This window comes from Vidua chalybeata, chromosome 29, assembly GCF_026979565.1.
Source record: "Vidua chalybeata isolate OUT-0048 chromosome 29, bVidCha1 merged haplotype, whole genome shotgun sequence".
Classification (NCBI taxonomy): Eukaryota; Metazoa; Chordata; class Aves; order Passeriformes; family Viduidae; genus Vidua; species Vidua chalybeata.
Genome location: NC_071558.1, coordinates 1,412,933 through 1,425,615, shown reverse-complemented (window position 1 = coordinate 1,425,615; position 12,683 = coordinate 1,412,933). Strand labels below are relative to the sequence as shown.

Here is a 12,683-nt window from a genome sequence, read left to right as displayed (position 1 = left end):
GGAATTTTGGGAATTTGTGGGAATTTTGCACAATTTGGGAGGATTTTTTGGGAATTTCACAGAATATTTCTGGGAATTCTGCGGCATTTGGGGAATTTTTGGGAATTTTGCCGATTTTGGGAGGATTTTTTTGGGAATGTTGCAGAATTTTCTGGGAATTTGGGAGGATTTTTTGGGAATGTTGCAGAATTCCCTGGGAATTCTGGGGAATTTTGGGAATTTGTGGGAATTTTGCACAATTTGGGAGGATTTCTTGGGAACATTGCAGAATTGTCTGGGAATTTGGGAGGATTTTTTGGGAATTTTTGGGAATGTTGCCGAATTTCCTGGGAATTCTGGGGAATGTGGGGAATTTTTGGGAATTTTGCCGATTTTGGGAGGATTTTTTGGGAATGTTGCAGAATTTCCTGGGAATTTGGGAGGATTTTTTGGGAATTTTTGGGGAATGTTGCAGAATTTCCTGGGAATTTTGGAGGATTTTTTGGGATTTTTTTGGGGAATGTTGCAGAATTTTCTGGGAATTTGGGAGGATTTTTTGGGAATTTCACAGAATATTCCTGGGAATTCTGCGGCATTTGGGGAATTTGTGGGAATTTTGCACAATTTGGGAGGATTTTTTGGGAATTTCACAGAATATTTCTGGGAATTCTGCGGCATTTGGGGAATTTTTGGGAATTTTGCCGATTTTGGGAGGATTTTTTTGGGAATGTTGCAGAATTTTCTGGGAATTTGGGAGGATTTTTTGGGAATGTTGCAGAATTTCCTGGGAATTTGGGAGAATTTTTTGGGAATTTTTGGGAATGTTGCAGAATTCCCTGGGAATTCTGGGGAATTTTGGGAATTTGTGGGAATTTTGCACAATTTGGGAGGATTTCTTGGGAACATTGCAGAATTGTCTGGGAATTTGGGAGGATTTTTTGGGAATTTTTGGGAATGTTGCCGAATTTCCTGGGAATTCTGGGGAATGTGGGGAATTTTTGGGAATTTTGCCGATTTTGGGAGGATTTTTTGGGAATGTTGCAGAATTTCCTGGGAATTTGGGAGGATTTTTTGGGAATTTTTGGGGAATGTTGCAGAATTTCCTGGGAATTTTGGAGGATTTTTTGGGATTTTTTTGGGGAATGTTGCAGAATTTCCTGGGAATTTGGGAGGATTTTTTGGGAATTTCACAGAATTTTCTGGGAATTCTGCGGAATTTTGGGAATTTGTGGGAATTTTGCACAATTTGGGAGGATTTTTTTGGGAATTTCACAGAATATTTCTGGGAATTCTGCGGCATTTGGGGAATTTTTGGGAATTTTGCCGATTTTGGGAGGATTTTTTTGGGGAATGTTGCAGAATTTCCTGGGAATTTGGGAGGATTTTTTGGGAATTTTTGGGGAATGTTGCAGAATTTCCTGGGAATTTGGGAGGATTTTTTGGGATTTTTTTGGGGAATGTTGCAGAATTTCCTGGGAATTCTGGGAATGTGGGGAATTTTTGGGGAATTTCACCTCCTGGATGTGCCGCACTTCGCTCCTGAGTTGCGTCACCGGCTCCTCGTGCTCGGCGCGAGCCTTGAGATAAACCTGGAGTGGGAATGGGAACGGAACGGGATCGGGAATGGGCGGAGCCTCCCCGGAATTCCAGAGCGTCCAGAGCCTTCCCAAAGCGCCACGGAAGCTTTTTGTCCCCGAATTTCCCCCTTCCACTTGAATTTTCCCTTTAAATCTGAATTTTTCCCCGTTAAATTTGAATTTTCCCCATTAAATTTGAATTTTTCCCATTAAATTTGAATTTTTCCCATTAAATTTGAATTTTTCCCCATTAAATTTGAATTTTTCCCCGTTAAATTTGAATTTTTCCCCATTTAAATTTGAATTTTTCCCATTAAATTTGATTTTTTTCCCGTTAAATTTGAATTTTTCCCCATTTAAATTTGAATTTTTCCCATTAAATTTGAATTTTTCCCCGTTAAATTTGAATTTTTCCCCATTTAAATTTGAATTTTTCCCATTAAATTTGAATTTTTTCCCGTTAAATTTGAATTTTTCCCCATTTAAATTTGAATTTTCCCCATTAAATTTGAATTTTTTCCCGTTAAATTTGAATTTTTCCCCATTTAAATTTGAATTTTTCCCATTAAATTTGAATTTTTTCCCGTTAAATTTGAATTTTCCCCATTAAATTTGAATTTTTTCCCGTTTAAATCGGATTTTTCCCCATTTAAATTTGAATTTTTCCCATTAAATTTGAATTTTTTCCCATTAAATTTGAATTTTTTCCCGTTAAATTTGAATTTTTCCCCATTAAATTTGAATTTTTTCCCGTTTAAATCGGATTTTTCCCCGTTAAATTTGAATTATTCCCCTTTAAATTTGAATTTTTCCCGTTAATTTTGAATTTTCCCCATTTAAATTTGAATTTTTTCCCGTTTAAATCGGATTTTTCCCCGTTAAATTTGAATTATTCCCCTTTAAATTTGATTTTTTTCCCGTTAATTTTCAATTTTCCCCATTTAAATTTGATTTTTTTCCCGTTTAAATTTGAATTTTCCCCCATTAAATTTGAATTTTTCCCCATTAAATTTGAATTTTCGCTGTTTAAATTTGAATTTTCCCCGTTAAATTCGAATTTTTCTCATTTAAATTTGAATTTTCCCCCATTAAATTTTAATTTTTCCCATTAAATTTGAATTTTCCCTGTTAAATTTCAATTTTTCCCCGTTAAATTTAAATTTTCCTCCTTAAATTTGAATTTTCCCCATTTAAATCTGAATTTTCCCCGTTAAAATTTGAATTTTCCTGTTTAAATTTGAATTATTCCCATTTAAATCTGAATTTTCCCCGTTAAAATTTGAATTTTCCTGTTTAAATTTGAATTATTCCCATTTAAATTTGAATTTTCCCATTTAAATTTGAATTTTCCCATGTTTAAATTTGAATTTTTAGCATTTAAATTTGAATTTTCCCTGTTTAAATTTGAATTTTTCCCGTTTAAATTTGAATTTTTCCCGTTAAATTTGAATTTTCTGGGAGAGGTTTCCTCGCCTTTGTTGCTCCCATGGAGCGAAATTCCCTGAAATCCACCTGGAATTCCCAAAAATCCACCTGGAATTCCCAAAATTCCACCTGGAATTCCCCAAAATCCAAAGTGGATCCCAGAAATTCCACCTGGAATTCCCAAAATTCCTTCAAAGCCATCCCCAAATCCAAGGAAAATTTGGGGGAATTTTGTGGGAATTTTGTGGGAATTTTGTGGGAATTTTGTGGGAATTTTGGGGAATTTTTTGGGAATTTTGGGGGAATTTTTTTGGAATTTTGTGGGAATTTTTTGGGAATTTTGTGGGAATTTTGTGGGAATTTTGTGGGAATTTTTTTGGAATTTTGTGGGAATTTTGGGGGAATTTTTTGGGAATTTTGTGGGAATTTTGTGGGAATTTTTTGGGAATTTTGGGGGAATTTTGTGGAAATTTTTTGGGAATTTTTTGGGAATTTTTTGGGAATTTTGGGGGAATTTTGTGGGAATTTTGTGGGAATTTTGTGGGAATTTTTTGGGAATTTTGGGGGAATTTTTTTGGAATTTTTTGGAAATTTTGGGGGAATTTTTTTGGAATTTTGGGGGAATTTTTTTGGAATTTTGGGGGAATTTTGTGGGAATTTTGTGGGAATTTTTTGGGAATTTTGGGGGAATTTGGGGGGAATTTTTTTGGAATTTTGTGGGAATTTTGTGGGAATTTTTTTGGAATTTTTTTGGAATTTTGGGGGAATTTTTTGGGAATTTTTTGGGAATTTTGTGGGAATTTTGTGGGAATTTTGTGGGAATTTTTTGGGAATTTTGTGGGAATTTTGTGGGAATTTTGTGGGAATTTTGTGGGAATTTTTTGGGAATTTTGTGGGAATTTTGTAGGAATTTTGTGGGAATTTTGTGGGAATTTTTTGGGAATTTTGTGGGAATTTTGTGGGAATTTTGTGGGAATTTTGTGGGAATTTTTTGGGAATTTTGGGGGAATTTTGTGGGAATTTTGTGGGAATTTTGTGGGAATTTTTTGGGAATTTTGGGGGAATTTTGTGGGAATTTTGGGGGAATTTTTTGGGAATTTTGGGGGAATTTTGGGGGAATTTTGGGGGAATTTTGTGGAAATTTTTTGGGAATTTTTTGGGAATTTTGGGGGAATTTTTTTGGAATTTTTTGGAAATTTTGGGGGAATTTTTTTGGAATTTTGGGGGAATTTTGGGGGAATTTTGGGGGAATTTTGGGGGAATTTTGTGGGAATTTTTTGGGAATTTTGGGGGAATTTTGTGGGAATTTTTTTGGAATTTTTTTGGAATTTTGGGGGAATTTTTTGGGAATTTTTGGGGAATTTTTTGGGAATTTTTTGGGAATTTTTGGGGAATTTTTTGGGAATTTTTAGGGAATTTTTTGGGAATTTTTTGGGAATTTTTTGGGAATTTTTGGGGAATTTTTTGGGAATTTTTAGGGAATTTTTTGGGAATTTTGGGGGAATTTTGGGGGAATTTTTTTGGAATTTTGGGGGAATTTTGGGGGAATTTTGGGGGAATTTTGGGGGAATTTTTTGGGAATTTTGGGGGAATTTTGGGGGAATTTTGGGGAATTTTGGGGGAATTTTGGGGGAATTTTTTGGGAATTTTGGGGGAATTTTGGGGGAATTTTGGGGAATTTTGGGGGAATTTTGGGGGAATTTTTTGGGAATTTTGTGGGAATTTTGTGGGAATTTTTGGGGAATTTTGGGGGAATTTTGGTGGAATTTTGGGAGAATAATGAGGAATTTTAGGGGAATTTTTCCAGAATTTGGAGCCGTTTTTGCTGGGATCTTATTGGAATTTTGATGGGAATTTTATCACCCCACTCTTTTCCCAAATCCCAAGGAAAAATCCCAAAAAAAAACCCCAAAATTCCCCGGATTTGGGGCACCTCGATGATCTCCTCATCCCCATTTTTGGATTTGACCCATTTTGAGGCCAAAATTCAGGAATTCCTCGATTTTTTGTGAGAATTTTTTGGGAATTTCAGGGGGAACTTTGTGGGAATTTTATCACCCCTCTCTTCCCCAAATCCCAAGGAAAAATCCCAAAAAAAACCCCCCAAAATTCCCCGGATTTGGGGCACCTTGATGATCTCCTCGTCGCCATTTTTGGATTTGACGCATTCCGAGGGCAAAATTCGGGAATTCCTCGATTTTTTGTGGGAATTTTTTGGGAATTTCAAGGGGAACTTTGTGGGAATTTTATCACCCCTCTCTTTCCTCAAATCCCAAGGAAAAATCCCAAAAAAACCCCCCAAAATTCCCCGGATTTGGGGCACCTCGATGATCTCCTCGTCGCCATCCTTGGATTTGACGCATTCCGAGGGCAAAATTTGGGAATTCCTCGATTTTTTGTGGGAATTTTTTGGGAATTTTTTGGGAATTTTTTGGGAACTTTGTGGGAATTTTATCACCCCACTCTTTCCCCAAATCCCAAGGAAAAATCCCAAAAAAAACCCCCCAAAATTCCCCGGATTTGGGGCACCTCGATGATCTCCTCATCCCCATTTTTGGATTTGACGCATTCCGAGGCCAAAATTCAGGAATTCCTCGATTTTTTGTGGGAATTTTTTGGGAATTTCAGGGGGAACTTTGTGGGAATTTTATCACCCCTCTCTTCCCCAAATCCCAAGGAAAAATCCCAAAAAAAACCCCCCAAAATTCCCAGGATTTGGGGCACCTCGATGATCTCCTCGTCGCCATCCTTGGATTTGACGCATTCCGAGGGCAAAATTTGGGAATTCCTCGATTTTTTGTGGGAATTTTTTGGGAATTTTTTGGGAATTTTTTGGGAACTTTGTGGGAATTTTATCACCCCACTCTTTTCCCCAAATCCCAAGGAAAAATCCCAAAAAAACCCCCAAAATTCCCCGGATTTGGGGCACCTCGATGATCTCCTCATCCCCATTTTTGGATTTGACGCATTTTGAGGCCAAAATTCAGGAATTCCTCGATTTTTTGTGGGGATTTTTTGGGATTTTTTTTGGAATTTCAGGGGGAATTTTTTGGGAATTTTATCACCCCTCTCTTCCCCAAATCCCAAGGAAAAATCCCAAAAAAACCCCCCAAAATTCCCAGGATTTGGGGCACCTCGATGATCTCCTCGTCGCCATCCTTGGATTTGACGCATTCCGAGGCCAAAATTTGGGAATTCCTCGATTTTTGTGGGAATTTTTTGGGAATTTCAAGGGGAACTTTGTGGGAATTTTATCACCCCTCTCTTTCCTCAAATCCCAAGGAAAAATCCCAAAAAAAAACCCCCAAAATTCCCCGGATTTGGGGCACCTCGATGATCTCCTCATCCCCATTTTTGGATTTGATGCATTTTGAGGCCAAAATTCAGGAATTCCTCGATATTTTGTGAGAATTTTTTGGGAATTTCAGGGGGAACTTTGTGGGAATTTTATCACCCCACTCTTTCCTCAAATCCCAAGGAAAAATCCCAAAAAAAAAACCCCAAAATTCCCCGGATTTGGGGCACCTTGATGATCTCCTCGTCGCCATCCTTGGATTTGACGCATTCCGAGGCCAAGGAATTCCCGTCGGATCTCTTGGCCACCATGGCGAAGGCTCTTCCCACCGGCTTTGGGGGAAAAAAATTCCCAGGAAAACCCCACAGCTGGGATTTGTCACCTTTTGTCCTCAAAAACCCCAAATTTGGAGGGAAAATTCCAGGATTTTCATGGGAAAATCCAGGTTTTTTTTTCAGCTACGGGTAAATTCATAAACTCATTCCTTGTCCTGAAATTATCCCAAAAAATGTGGATTTTCCCCCAAAATCCCAGATTTCCCCCCCAAAATCCTGGATTATCATCCCGAAAATCACAGAATTATCCCAAAATTCCCCTTTTCCCCCCAAAAATTCCCATTTTCCTCCCCAAAATTCCCAAATTTTCCCCCAAAATTCCCAGAATTATCCCAAAATTCCCCTTTTCCCCCCAAAAATTCCCATTTTCCTCCCCAAAATTCCCAAATTTTCCCCCAAAATTCCCAGAATTATCCCAAATTTCCCTTTTTTTCCCCCCAAAAAATTCCCATTTTCCTCCCCAAACCCCCAAATTTTCCCCAAAGATCCCAAATTTCCCCCAAAAATCCCAAATTTCCCCCCAAAATTCCCAGAAAAATCCCAAATTTCACTTTTCTCCCCCTCCCAAATCCTGATTTTCACCCAGAATTCCCCACAAAATTCCCAGAATTATCCCAAAATTCCCCTTTTCCTCTCAAAAATTCCCATTTTCCTCCCCAAAATCCCCAAAATTCCCCCCAAAATTCCCATTTCTCCCCGCCAGATTCCCAGATTTTCCCCCAAATTCTCGAATTTTCCCCCAAAATTCCCAGAATTATCCCAAAATACTCATTTTTCCCCCAAAAAATTCCCATTTTCCTCCCCAAATCCCCAAATTTCCTCCAAAAATTCCCAAATTTTCCCGCAAAATTCCCTTTTTTTTCCCCCAAAAAATTCCCATTTTCCTCCCAAAACCCTCAAATTTTCCCCAAAGATCCCAAATTTTCCCCAAAATTCCCCCAAAATTCCCATTTCTCCCCCCCAGATTCCCAGATTTTCCCCCAAATTCTCAAAATTCCCCCAAAATTCCCATTTTTCCCTGAAATTCCCCGAATTATCCCAAAATTCCCCTTTTCCCCCCAAAAATTCCCATTTTCCTCCCCAAATCCCCAAATTTTCCCCCAAAATTCCCAAATTTTTCCCCAAAATTATCCCAAAATTCCCCTTTTCCCCCCCAAAATTCCCATTTTCTTCCCCAAACCCCCACATTTCCCCCAAAATTCCCAAATTTCCCCCCAAAATTCCCAGAAAAATCCCAAATTTCACTTTTCTCCCCCTCCCAAATCCTGATTTTCACCCAGAATTCCCCACAGAATTCCCAGAATTATCCCAAAATTCCTATTTTTTCCCAAAAAATTCCCATTTTCCTCCCTAAACCCCCAAATTCCCCTAAAATTCCCCAATTTTCCCCCAAAATTCCCAGGATTTCCCCCCAAGATCCCAAAATTTCCCCTAAAATTCCCAAATTTTCCCAGAAAAATCCCAAATTTGCCCTCAAAATTCCCAGAATTATCATCAAATTCCCTTTTTTCCCCAAAAAAATTCCCATTTTCCTCCCAAAACCCCCAAATTTTCCCCAAAGATCCCAAATTTTCCCCAAAGATCCCAAATTTTCCCCAAATTTTCCCCCAAAATTCCCATTTCTCCCCCCCGGATTCCCAGATTTTCCCCCAAATTCCCGTTTTCCCCAGAATTCCCAGAATTTCCCTCCCCATTCCCGGTTTTTCCGCACCTTCTGTTTGGGCCGGGGGTCCCCGGGGGGGTCTCGGGGCAGGCGCAGCCTCAGCACCGGCCCGGCACCCTAAGGGTTAAACGCGGGAAAAATCCGGGAAAAATCCGGGAAAAATCCGGGATAAATCAGGGATAAAGCCAGGGAAAAATCCGGGATAAATCCGGGATAAATCAGGGATAAATCCGGGATAAATCCGGGAAAAATCCGGGATAAATCCGGGAAAAATCCGGGAAAAATCCGGGATAAATCAGGGAAAAATTTGGGATAAATCCAGGGAAAAATCCGGGATAAATCCAGGAAAAATCCGGGATAAATCCGGGAAAAATCCGGGATAAATCCGGGATAAATCCGGGATAAATCCGGGAAAAATCCGGGAAAAATCCAGGGAAAATCCAGGAAAAATCCGGGATAAATCAGGGATAAATCCGGGATAAATCCGGGAAAAATCCGGGATAAATCCGGGATAAATCAGGGATAAATCCGGGATAAATCCGGGATAAATCCGGGAAAAATCCGGGAAAAATCCGGGATAAATCCGGGAAAAATCCGGGATAAATCAGGGATAAATCCGGGATAAATCCGGGAAAAATCCGGGAAAAATCCGGGATAAATCCGGGAAAAATCCGGGATAAATCAGGGATAAATCCGGGATAAATACGGGAAAAATCCCGGGAAAAATCCGGGATAAAGCCAGGAAAAATCCGGGATAAATCAGGGATTAATCCGGGAAAAATCCGGGAAAAATCTGGGATTAATCTGGGAAAAATCCGGGATAAAGCCAGGGAAAATCAGGGAAAAATCCGGGATAAAATCTGGGAAAAATCCGGGGGAAATCTAGGAAAAAATCCGGGAAAAACCCGGGAAAAATCTGGGATTAATCCAGAAAGAATCTGGGATAAACTTGGAAGAAATCCGGGAAAAACCTGGGATTAATCCAGGAAAAATCTGTGATAAATCCAGGAAAAATCTGGGATAAATCTGTGATTAATCTAGGAAAAATCCGGGATAAATCCAGAAAAAAATCCAGGAAAAATCCAGGATTAGTCCAGGAAAAATCCGGGATAAATCCAGGAAAAATCTGGGATAAATGCAGGAAAAATCTGGGATAAATCCAGGAAAAATCCAGGATAAATGCAGGAAAAATCTGGGATAAATCCAGGAAAACCCGGGTTTAATACAGGAAAAATCCAGGATAAATCCAGGAAAAATCCGGGATAAATCCAGAAAAAATCCAGGATAAATCCAGGAAAAATCCGGGATAAATCCGGGATAAATCCAGGATAAATCCAGGATTAATCCAGGATAAATCCAGAAAAAATGCGGGACTAATCCAGGATAAATCCAGGAAAAATCCAGGACTAGTCCAGGAAAAACCCGGGATTAATCCAGGAAAAATCTGGGATAAATCCAGGAAAAATCCGGGATAAATGCAGGAAAAATCCGGGATAAATGCAGGAAAAATCCAGGATTAATGCAGGATAAATCCAGAAAAAATCCAGGATAAATCCAGGAAAAACCCGGGATAAATCCAGGAAAAATTCGGGATAAATCCAGGAAAAATTCGGGATAAATCCAGGAAAAACCCGGGATAAATCCAGGAAAAATTCGGGATAAATCCAGGAAAAACCCGGGATAAATCCAGGATAAATCTGGGATAAATCCAGGAAAAATCCAGGATTAATCCAGGAAAAATCCCGGACAAATCCAGGATAAATCCAGGAAAAATCTGGGATAAATCCAGAAAAAAATCCAGGAAAAATCCGGGATTAGTCCAGGAAAAATCCAGGACTAGTCCAGGAAAAACCCGGGATAAATGCAGGAAAAATCTGGGATAAATCCAGGAAAACCCGGGTTTAATACAGGAAAAATCCGGGATAAATGCAGGAAAACCCGGGTTTAATACAGGAAAAATCCGGGATAAATCCAGGAAAAATCCGGGATAAATCCAGGATAAATCCAGGATTAATCCAGAAAAAATGCGGGACTAATCCAGGATAAATCCAGGAAAAATCCAGGACTAGTCCAGGAAAAACCCAGGATAAATGCAGGAAAAATCTGGGATAAATCCAGGAAAAATCTGGGATAAATGCAGGAAAAATCCGGAAGAAATCCAGGAAAAATCCGGGATAAATCCAGGAAAAATCTGGGACAAATCCAGGAAAAATCCGGGATAAATCCAGGAAAAATCCGGGATAAATCCAGGATAAATCCAGGATTAATCCAGAAAAAATGCGGGACTAATCCAGGATAAATCCAGGAAAAATCTGGGATAAATCCAGGATAAATCCAGGAAAATTCCAGGAAAAACCCGGGATCAATCCAGGAAAACAGAGACAAGGAGAAGGAAAAGCGACACCGGATCCGGGTTTTTTTGGGGGTGGAATTTTCCAGGAATTCCAGGACTCACCTCCGGATTCCAGGCGGATCCGGAGCCTCCTCCGGAATCTTCGGGGGATCCGGGGGAATTTTCCAGGCAGGGAAATTCTGGGAATTCCGTGGGGCGCCTCATGCTCAGCTCCTGCTGGGAAAAATCTGCCCTGAACCGGAAAATTCCCCAAATTCCCAAATTTTCATTCCCAAGGGGGATTTTTTTTTTTTTTTTTTTAGGGGTGGGAATTCAGCAAGAATGGGAATTTTGGGAATCTCAAAATCCCAAGCTCATCCCAGAATTCCAAAGGTGAATTTTCCAACTTTTCCAAGGTTTGTTTTTCCCATCATTTCCATTTCCAAAGGAATTTTTTTTTTTTTTTTTTTTTGGGAAAAGTTTGGAAGGATGGGGAGAGACTCCCAAAAATCCTGGAATGGGGGATCCCAAAAAAAAAAAAAAAACTCGGGAATGTTGGGAATTCCCAGCGATCCCAAACCGCTCCTTAAAAGGCTGGGAATGAGGAATTTCCTCTGGAAAACCGGGAAAAATCCCGGAGTTTGCCAAATCCATAAAAACCTCTGTGACCGTTGGGATTTGAGACACAAAATTCCCAAATTTCCCGGGATTTGGGGCGGGGTTGGATTTTTGGGAATGTGCCAGCCCCGCCCCAAGGCCTGGATGGGAAAAGCAGGAAAAAAAAGAAAATAATTTGGGAAAACTTCCTCAAATCCCAGCTGGCCCCGCCCCTTGGAATTCGGAATTCCCAAAAAAAAAAAAAAAAAAAATCGGGATTTTGGGCAAAGATTCCCGGGAATTCCGTGGGAAGATCCCGAAAAAGCCGGCATGGATTTGGGGTTTGGAAGGCGGGAAAAAAATGGGATTTGGGATCACCCAAAAATCATCCCGGGAATTCCAGGAATGAGGAAAAGGAGGGAGGCGGGAATTTTGGGAAGGAGCTGGAGAAATTTTGGGAGGGGTCCCGGAAATTCCAAAGGGATTTGGGATTCCCCCCCCCTCAAAAGTCGTTCCAGGAGGGAGGAGAATCCCGGGAATTCCCGGAATGAGGAAAAGGAGGGAGGCGGGAATTTTAGGGAGGGGTCCCGGGGATTTTTAGGGCAGGGATTCGGGAATTTTGGGGAAGGATTTGGGAATTTTGGGAAGAGCTCGCGGCTATTCCAAAGGGATTTGGGATCCCCCAAACTCCTCCCAGGAGGGCGGGAAGAGCCCGAAAGTTCCGGGAGTGGGGAAAGGAGAGGCCCGGGAATTTTGGGGAGGAAATCCAGGAATTTCGGGGAAAAGGATCCTGAAACTTTTCGGGGAAGAGATCCAGGAATTTTGGGAAGGATGGGAAAATTTGGGGCGGGATCCCAGGAATTCCAAAAGGATCCCAAAAGAGGGAAAAAAAAAAAAAAAAAATCCCGGCAGTTCCGGGAAGAGCCGAAGGAAAGGCCCGGGGATTTTTTTGCGGGAATTTTTTGGGAATGCTGCAGGAATTTCCTGGGGAAATTTTGGGAAGGATTTGGGAATTGGGGGGGGGGGGAATTACCGGGAATTCCGTGAGCGCGGCCCAGCCCGGGATCCCGTTCATGGCCCCGCCGCCACTTCCGCCTCACCTGAGCCAGGTGGCCACGCCCACCGCGGCCACGCCCACAGCGGCCACGCCCACAGCGGCCACGCCCTCGGTGGGGTTTGGATGTTGTTCGCGGGGTTTTGGCCACGCCCCCCCAGCTCCGGGTCATGCCCATGTTTGGTCATGACTAATTTGGGTATGAGGGGTGTGGACACGCCCACAAAGGGGGCGGGGTTTGGGGGACTCGGGGGAAAAAGGGGGAAAAAATGGGAAAAATTGGAGATAAAATTGGGATAAAAGTGGGGAAAAATGGGGAAAATTGGAGATAAAATCGGGATAAAAGTGGGGAAAAAATGGGGAAAAATTGGGATAAAACTGGGGGGAAAATGGGATAAATTTGAGATAAAATTGGGGGAAAATTGG

General features: G+C 40.8%; 1 protein-coding gene across 2 annotated transcripts in view; it reads right to left on the bottom strand.

Moving 5' to 3' along the window:
• Positions 1–12,318, bottom strand: part of TUFT1 (tuftelin 1) — a 28,453-nt gene extending 16,135 nt beyond the window's left edge. Inside the window, exons 1-5 of one of the 2 annotated variants that reach the window (XM_053966844.1) lie at positions 12,237–12,318; positions 10,730–10,843; positions 8,323–8,391; positions 6,507–6,608; positions 1,494–1,568 (exon numbers count right to left, since the gene is read on the bottom strand). In XM_053966844.1, coding sequence (XP_053822819.1) covers positions 1,494–1,568; positions 6,507–6,608; positions 8,323–8,391; positions 10,730–10,843; positions 12,237–12,278 — 402 coding nt within the window. In that variant the 5' untranslated portion in view covers positions 12,279–12,318. The remainder of the gene's footprint in view (positions 1–1,493; positions 1,569–6,506; positions 6,609–8,322; positions 8,392–10,729; positions 10,844–12,236) is intronic. The other variant, XM_053966845.1, reaches the window with a different exon arrangement.
• Positions 12,319–12,683: the final 365 nt, after the last annotated feature.